The 9,554-nt window shown below is 42.8% G+C and overlaps 1 protein-coding gene across 1 annotated transcript; it reads right to left on the minus strand.

Moving 5' to 3' along the window:
• Positions 1–3,832: 3,832 nt before the first annotated feature.
• On the minus strand, positions 3,833–7,800 carry LOC123444455 (CBL-interacting protein kinase 19-like). The gene is made up of 2 exons (XM_045121165.1): positions 6,079–7,800; positions 3,833–4,234 (listed from the first exon to the last, which is right to left on the minus strand). The coding sequence occupies exon 1, from the start codon at positions 7,643–7,645 to the stop codon at positions 6,086–6,088; it is 1,560 nt and encodes a 519-aa protein (XP_044977100.1). The 5' UTR covers positions 7,646–7,800; the 3' UTR covers positions 3,833–4,234; positions 6,079–6,085.
• Positions 7,801–9,554: the final 1,754 nt, after the last annotated feature.

Consider the following 9,554-nt stretch of genomic DNA (forward strand, 5'->3'; position numbering starts at 1 on the left):
GCGCTCAAGGAGGATCATCGGAAAGAGTAGCTGGGGTTTGATATGCATGCTCTCACGGGGTCTGTGGCTACAAACCGCTAGGTGATTATTGGCCAGTGGTGGTGTTGGAGGCGAACCAAATGAGGAACACCTTTAGCTAATTTTAGAAGTTCTTAGTTTATCAGCTAAATCTAAATAATGTAAACATGCCTATTTTAAGGCACATATATAATTATGATACTTGCGGTTTGGCTCGGACCGCGATTGACCTAGTTTGAATGAGCAAGAGAGTGAGAAAAAAAAATGCTTGTAAAGCCAAACAACCGCGTAAACAGAATGTACCCCATTTTGGATCAGTCTTTAATAATACGCTAGATGATGCCCCGCGCGTTGCTGCGGAAAACTTGTTAAAAAATATATGAATAAATGTTAGAAAACTAATGGTATTGCAAAAAAACATTATTAAAATGTCTTGCTTAATTACCTAGAAAAAATTCATGTATGAAGATATGTTTTGCATGAAGAGATTAATAAAAAAGTAACTTATAACTACATGCATGACTTGATGATGTGGCATTGTTGCATGGAGAGAAAAATTTGATAGTGTGTTTTAGCTATTTAAGAATATAAGATTATAAACTACATGCATGACTTGATGATGTGGCATTGTTGCATGGAGAGAAAAATTGGGTAGTGGGTTCTAGCTATTTAAGAATAGAAGATTTGGTTCGCAAAATGTAAGATACGTGTCAAAAACATTGTATTATCGGATTTGTATTCAAAAAACATTTATAATGGTAATTTTTGGCTAAATATAACTCGGATTTTACTAGTCAAATTTATGGTCATGACTGGAATACAAGGGGCTAATAAATTATTCCCTCCGTTTCAAAATAAATGTCGTAGTTTTAGTTCATATTATATTTTGGAATAGGGGTATAAAAAATGGTAACATAGAAATGGTAATATGGAAATTTGTACTCATATAGGATAATTATTTTCCATGCTTCATAGGTTATCCTTCATTATCATATAAGATGAAGCATACAAAATTTGTCATGCTTCATAGTACAAGTTTTCTACATTTTTCATGTTATCATTTCTACATTCTCTATTTTTGTCATGATTTAGGACACAACAATATCTAAATTGGTCATGTAACCATTTTTACATATTTTCCAACACTTGCCATGTTTGTAGCGCAAAAAAAACATGTCATGTGACAATTACACATTTTTGTCCTAAATTTTCCATTATTTAGTTCAGTTTTCTACAAAAGTTCCATGTGACCATCTACAACAGTTTCCAACATTGCCTTTCATTCGGGGAAATTAATTTTCTAAATTTGCCATGTGTACCTATACAAACATTTTTGCACTAAATTTGCCATCCTTCAGAGTAAAAAAAAACTGTACATATGACCACACTACAACATTCTGTAATTTTCCCTTGATTTTTAGGATAGAAAAACTTCTCAATTTCCACGTAACCCATTTGCATTTTCCACAATATGATTTTTTTTATGTGCCAAAATTCCCACTTTTTTCATGTGAACAACTACAAAATTTCCTAAATTTGCCATGATTGTTAGTAGACACTTAGGGAGGAATCCTATTTTTTGTCATGCGACCATTACAATTTTCCAAAAGTTACAATGTTGAGAGAACAAAAGTCTCTTAAATTTTCCATGTTAAGATTACATTAATAAAAATTCTCTTAAATTTGTCATGATTGTTAGCATCCACTTAGGGGCAAATCCAGCATTTTATATAATAAAATTCTAGGTTTACTATATAGAGCGTGGCCATTTTATTACATAGGTCTTGGAAAATTTACTAATTATAGCAGTCATTTACTAATTATAGGATGGCAATTTTATTAATTAAGGCATGGCAATTTTATTACATAGGTCCATGAGTAATGAAAACATGGCAATTAAAGCATGGATGGCTACTTAGGTAGAACATCATTGCTACCTTTTCTCTATGTTTTAAATTGTGGTAATTTTAGTTTCTCATGGATGGCAAATCTAGATTTTCATTTGCCGCAAATTACGTTCACGCATCAGTCCTACCTTTTTGTGTATTACATATGGAAAACTTAGGTACAAACATATCCTCACCGCCATTTTTATGAAAAGGCGTGGCAATTTAGTTTAGAGTATGGTAACATGTGCTTCGCACTTCATGGATTCTTGTTTTCTGGGCTGAGAGATGTAGGGATGGGGAGAATCGCCTTTCTTCTTCTTTCTATTCATCTCATCTTTGAATTTTGCTTTCATGGCTAGGAAGGCGTGGAAGGAGAGCAGGGAATATAGGGGTAGGGTGGGAGGGACTGTGCGATTTTCCAACAAAATTAACTTGGCAATTTTCAAACTATTAGATAGGTAAGGGAAGACATCTTTTTTTAAGAATCTATTTGAATGCTTCCTACCATGGCAAATCTTTACACAGCTAATCTTTCCTTTTTCCAATGGCAACCGATCTTTCATATAGGTAAATTGCATGTGTTTTATCCTGGTAAATCATGATTTTTGCTCGCTAATCAAGCAGGGGCAAAAAAAGAGTGAGCGGGTGAGTGACATGCGGTGCACGCCTTTTGGGCCACGCTGAGGGGTATCTTCGAGCAAACGAATATGTTCGTTCGTTTCTACCTTGTTGTGGGAACGTCCGTGTTATTGATGTCCACAAATAAGACGGAAAAGGCAGCTGCTTTGTTGAGAAAGCAAGGGGAAAGGAAGAAAGAGCCATCGTGGATAGAGAAAAAGTGAAAAGGACAGGGAGAGAATTCATCTAAGAACTAGATGGAAATAATGTTTCATCATTCTACTAATGTGGATTATGGAGGCTACGGCATGTCGGCATGGTACTGCCCTTATTGAAGTCTGAAGATGCCCTTACAAATTCACTTGACCAGTACATCTTGATATTTTCTCCGAACAAGAATGCCCATGCCTTGCCACTGAAAGAAAAGTCCAAGCGCACGTGTGCTACTACGCTGCTGAAGTAACCAGATCCGGTGGTCACAGGTGCAACTTTTTTATTTTTTATTTTTGAAATGCTACAAGTGGGACTTGCTTTCAAAGAAAAGCTAAGCTTGCACACAAGAAACCCATGACAACAATACCCACACAAGCACACCGCAGGGATACGTGCTTTCACTCTCAGGCACAACCGAGACACACACATCAAGCACAGCGGTCATGATTATATCAAACGTCTTCTTCAAACATCCTACAAATAAATATATAAAGCTATTACTAGCATTTCCCCGATCGTATCATATTAATGGTCGACACCCATCGCCCAACGATGTTGTCGTCTCCGTCGGTCGCCGTCAGCGTTCGTCGTCGGATCCAGGGAAAAGAACACGGGCGCGGATACGATGGGGACACGACGACGATGCGCAAATGCGGAAAAATCTTTATCTCCGCAGATGCGCGACCACGGGCCCCAGCCCGCCAACTCCGGGCCGCGCACCGCCGCACACGGCGCTTTCGTGGCCGAACGCCGGCCCCTCCTCTGTCCCCCCCGCGCCCTGGCCCAGCCGACGGTCTGACCGCGCGTGCCGACCTGCCGAGGTAGGCCATCATATCCATCGTCACGTACGCCATGCCCAGGCTGCTCACGTGCCATTTCCCTGGACGGACGACAGGCCGGAGGCAACTGCACGAATCTGGACTTTTGCACACGATTATGCGGATCAGAAAATGTAAGATTCGGAATCCAGTGGACATGGCACAGCACCTGGATGCATGTTGTTGGTGGTAAAACAACTCGCCGGCGACCCCATCACGCATGCATGTGCGCGTACCAAGGGTGCATGCGATGCATGTTGCACCGAGCTAAGTTTATTCCTCAATCAGTTTGTTCCTGAATTAACGGTTGCCCAAAATTATTCGGTTCGGCTGATAAACCAACAGCAGGAGTACTACACACATACACAATCAGCTAGGACTAGTAATTAATTAAGCAGAGAAGTAATACGTCCATTTAAACAGCGGCCAGGGCGACGCCATATCTAGCTCCGTCTCGGACAACATTGTGTTATGCTCTCCAGAGAAGCGAGCTCGTAAGAGTTAACCGCGCTCATCATCAGTGCCCTGCCCGAGCTGGTCAGGGGGCTCCCGTCCCACACTACAAGAGATGCTCCTCCTGTCAGTTCCACACGACTCCGGCCTGTTTCTAGCTTGGAGAGAGTCGCTCCTCCTATCCCCGTTAGCTCTAGGGGCAGTGGCGCCAGTAACCTTCAAGGCCTGCATGAAGCAAAGAAATGATCAAAGGGTCCTAGATACATAGCTCATGGGGCAATCACATACTTCAATTCACCTCAAAATTTGAAAATCCAAGCCCCTGCAACATATATACACCATAACAAGAACACCCTCAGCCCCTACAACATATATATACCATAATAAGAACACCCTCAGCCTTCAGGTGAACAATCAAACATGTTTCGACGTTTCGATGCCAAGGGGGCAATGTTTGGTTGGTGGTCTAAAACCAACCATACCATAATTTTGGTAACTCTTTACTTCTTTAGATGGGTGCCAAATTTTTGGCATGCCCATACCACCTTGCAAACCCCAGTTCATTTTTCTTGCCAACATTTGCCAAATTCTAGCTACCCAGGTTTGGGCTCAAGCCAAAGATGTCCCTAGAAAGTTCGAAAGTGCTTCTCAAATGAAGGTCGACCAGAATAAAAACAAATCTTGCAGGAACACTCCGGTGTTAGCTTCAGCTCCATAATAGGCGCAGCTTATGTAACTACATATACAGCTCTCAAAATTCTATCTGAGTAAAGTCATGAATCTATACCGTCAATTTTGATTCACCAAGCTGTATACAATTAAGGAGTAACTTTTCGAGTGTCGGGCAGTGGGTAAATGTGTATGGTTGGTCGAACTAATAACTAAAAATGTGCTCCATGTGTTTGTTCACATTTGTGCACCCAATGTCGGCATTATATCAAGTACGTATTTAATAAGGATCTAACATGGTATAGGTTATCATCAATTACAGAGAAGGGAGAAATACATTAACTAAAACGTCCGATCGAGTGAGTAGCTTATAATTGATTATATTTGCTAGATATTTCCATAACTAGGATGTAATTTATATTATTTTCATCATAAAGTGCAGCAGACCTTCTTTCAGCTTGAGAATTATTGTGATCGCAGAGAGAGACCCACATACCACACCACAGAAACCTATGCTATTAAAGTGTGGTTCCAACCCCTCTCCACTTGAGAGGTAAATATGAAAGCACAAAATCATGCAAAGCGCAGCTCTTTAGGTGAAAATAAAGGTGTTTCTACCCTTAATGAGTATTAGCCAAGCAGCGCATCTGATTCTCCACTCTACTTCAGGTGATGAAAAATATATATCCACACAAATTGGTAGTAAAAGCATCTGAAAAACAAAGGACCACTGTTGTATAATCGACAAGCTTTCTTAGAGAAATGCAGAGCAACCCCCTCTCTCTCGAACAAATATCGTGTGCTTAAGAAACAAATGAAACAATCTACAATCATTTCAACAGCCACAAACTAGGTTGATTAGAACTTCGACCAATTTATTTCAGTTCGTTTTCATCAAGTGCTCGTACATCTGATTAGAACTACGACCAATCAAATCAAGAACTATTTCAGATCTTTCTTTTGTGTAGTAGACATTTCAATTGTTGACAGTTTTCAAAGGATGAGGTGAGTAGATCAAACCGCATTGGGTTACAGATTAAAATCTTCCAATTACTTGTTAAAATTACAATTATTTGTTAGAAACTCACAATTAGCAAAAGAAAACATATACGATATGCTAGGTAACATATTGACAAAATTAGCACGAGTAAAGATAGATTGATAAATCCCTCTAGAAGGCAATTTTACGATACATAAACTTCAATCAGGTAAGAAAGGTATTACTTAGCATGTGGTGCACAAGATAGAATCGTTTGAGCATGTGATTTTAAGATACAAAAACTACATACCAAAGCATCAAATAATACCATTTTCCACACAACATGTCATGTTTAAGAAACACCTTTTATTATTTCATATTTACCTCAAACACAAAAGAAAAAGCGAGGAAAAATTGTTACCTTTGGCCTACTCAGAAATGGTAGGTGTATTTGGAACTGGGACCATCTGGTGCACAAGATGCTCCATTCCTGGCTTCAATTCCTTGTTGCAGAAATCATCATACTCTTCCTTATCCCCCGCCTTCTTTTTTACCTCCACTACTACAAGGGAGGGTGTGAGTTCAAATATCTCTGCGCCGATTGTTAGTGGCCCCTTAACTCCTTCCCTTGTACCCTCTAGGCTCACCCGCCAATCCTTCTTCCGCACCGCAAAGCTCTTCACATTTGCGATCTCCTCCAATTTCGTTATAATGTCCGACATAGGTTCACTCGAGATGAATCTCACCTCGTCCCCTTTTTCCTCAAACAGCCCCGACAAGTTGAATCCCCTTGAGAATGATATGATATCGAATGCATTAAGACTTGCGGGGCGTGGGAGTGGCCCGCGGAGCCTCTGGCGCTCTTCAAATGACGATGTGGCAGGGCAGGACATGACTGATGAGTCCGATTCTGACCCTGAGTCATTTCCATCAACTTCTTGCGGAGGTGGAGGTGGAGGTGGCAATGGTTGAGGAAGAGGATCAGAGAGACCCAAGTCGAGCATATCGTTCTCGGCGTCTATGACGTTGTACAGCTGGTCATCTTCAATATAGAACTTGACCGGCCGGAAACCTTTCTTGAACCACCGGCTCTCCATGACCTCCGGCAAGGTGATCCTGGTGCTCGGGTTTGTGTCAAGAAAACGCATGATCAAGCTCGTGAGGTCCTTGGAGAACCACCTTGGACACCGGAACTCTCCCTTGTAAACCTTACGGTACATGGCCATGAGGTTCTGGTCATGGAAAGGGAGGTATCCGGCCATGAGAACGAAGAGGATGACGCCGCAGGACCATATGTCGGCCTTGGCGCCTTCGTATCCGCGGCGGGCGAGAACCTCGGGGGCGACATAGGCCGGGGTGCCGCAGAAGGTGTGGAGGAGGCCCTCTGGCTGGAAGGGCTCGGCGACGGCGGAGAGGCCGAAGTCGGAGACCTTGAGGTTGCCGGCCTCGTCGACGAGGAGATTCTCCGGCTTGAGGTCGCGGTGGAAGACCCCGCGGGTGTGGCAGAAGCCGACGGCGGAGATGAGGTGCTGGAAGTAGCGGCGGGCGGTGTCCTCCTTGAGGCGGCCCTTGGAGACGCGGGAGAAGAGCTCGCCGCCGCGGACGAGCTCCATGACGAAGTAGATCTTGGTCTTGGTGGCCATGACCTCGAAGAGGTGGACGATGTTGGGGTGGCGCACGCGGCGGAGCACGGCGATCTCGCGCTTGATGTGCGAGACGAGGCCGCTCCGCACGGCCTTCTCCCGGTCGAGCACCTTGATGGCCACGCTCTCGCCGGTCTGCAGGTGCCGCGCGTGGTACACCTTGGCGAAGGTGCCTTTGCCCAGGACGCGGCCCAGCTCGTAGCGCCCCATCAGCAGCCCGCGGGAGCCGGTGCCGCCTCGCTTGGCCGCCGCCGCCGCCGAGGCCGAGGAGGAGGAGGAGGAAGGGGACGGCAGCCGCGCGGCCTGCGGAGACGGGTCGGGCGGCGGCGGCTTGACGGCCGCCATGGACGGGTGGTGGAGGGAGGCGAAGACGAGGCGAAGGGGATTAGGTGGAGGTGGAGCAGCCGGCCTCGAAGGAGGTGAGGTGAAGTGGAGGGGGAGGGAGCTTAACGGCTCTGCGAAAACTATTTCTCGTTTCCTTTCCTCTCCGCCTCCTCTATGCAGTATGGCTCTCTGGTCCGTGGAGCATGCCTTGGGCTTCGCTTGGGAGGGCAGATATTTTTCGCGTGTCATCGCATTTTGCATTTTTTTTGTATTTTTATATGGGCTTGTTTCTGCCAATTGCTGGGGTCTCTTCGTGCACAGCTTTTGTGCCCTATTTCGAGGATATTCTTTTTCTTTTGCGTAAAGCTCTGGCTGTTGCCAAGCAAAGCAAAGCGAACGGTGGATTTTTAAAAAGAAAAATTAGGGGAAAGCAAACGGTGGATTGGGAGTCGGTATACCAGCTGTAAATAAATTTGCCACGCGAAAAAGGAAGGAAGCTCAAGCAGTTTTATAATTTGTTCACTCGCTTCTATACTATCAAGAAAGTCGGTAGTCCTATTCTCAGCACGGGCTCAACTGCTCCCGCTCAAAAAAAATTACTAAAAAATTCAAACAAAATCTAAGAAAATTGTGTGGTAGATAATTTGATGCATGACGTCGGCTCTAAATTTCATCTTATTTGACATCTGAGAAGCTCTCAGCAAAAAAAATAAATTAGGTCAAAAAAATTGTAAACAGTCAACCTTTTTCACAGACCCAATTTTTATTTTTTTATCGAGAGCTGCTCAAATGTCTAAATAAGATAAAATTTGGAGCGGACCGCACGTATCAAATTGTCTACAATACAAAAAAAATTGGAATTTTTAAAAAAATTCTAATATTTCTTTTTATTTTTTTTTCGTGAGCCCGGGTGCAGATGCACCCGGGTGCCGAAACACCCTGCCCCTAGAAAGTGTACTTCTTTTGCCTTTTGGTTTGTTTGTGTTTTTGCTCCAACAGACCTTATATTTACTTTACTATATTTTGGAATGGTTTGTTTGTGCTTTTGCTCTAACAAACCTTATATTTACTTTACTGTATTTCGGAACAGTGGCGGATCTGGAACTTAATCATTGTAGGGCAACATTATAAAGGATAACATTTTTTTAAAACACAATACAAATAGCTAATAAATTACATAATATACATATAAATACACTAGTAAAAAATGTTCTGTAAATTGTTTGTGGGGCCATTGCCCCCACCACCCAACCACTAAATTCGCCTTTGTTTTTGAACATTGAAGCATTTACGTTGTTAACAACAAGTCTTTCAGTTGTTGCATATTGATTTTCATCTAGAAGGTGTTCAAAATGTTTGATCTCGCAACTCTAAACAGTTATAGCTGCTAAGCAAGTTGCTAGCGTGTACTTCGTGATCCTCTTATGTTTTTGTCGTGGATATAATTTGTTTGAAGTCACAAGAATTCATATTAGTTTGTCTGAAGTGATAAGAATTCATAAAAGCAAGCATGCATCCCGTTCATAGAGAAAGCAAGCACCCGCAAGATCTAAACATACAACATATATAATAGGTTCGGCACAAAGTCTGTTGGAGCTGTAGTGTAAATAGACCCAAGAACGCGGAATAGAACAGACAAAACCGCCAAATCACCACCGATAGACAACGAACCACACTTTAAAGCCTGCCGACAAATGAGTTGATGGAGTTTCGATCCTTGCGCCAGCGAACAACTCTCATTGCCGCATGAAAGCACCGAGTTTAAAGATCACGACGGTAGCACTTCCTTAGATGTTCACGATCAATCACAAGTTTATTGTGATTCCACGATGTCCAAGTGAATGAAACAAAAATAAACCACATGAGGTGTCTTCTCCTTCCTTTGAGTGTATGAACCCTCTAGAACCTCCAAACAAAATGACATGAAGGT

This window comes from Hordeum vulgare, chromosome 3H (genome assembly GCF_904849725.1).
Source record: "Hordeum vulgare subsp. vulgare chromosome 3H, MorexV3_pseudomolecules_assembly, whole genome shotgun sequence".
In the NCBI taxonomy this organism is placed as follows: Eukaryota; Viridiplantae; Streptophyta; class Magnoliopsida; order Poales; family Poaceae; genus Hordeum; species Hordeum vulgare.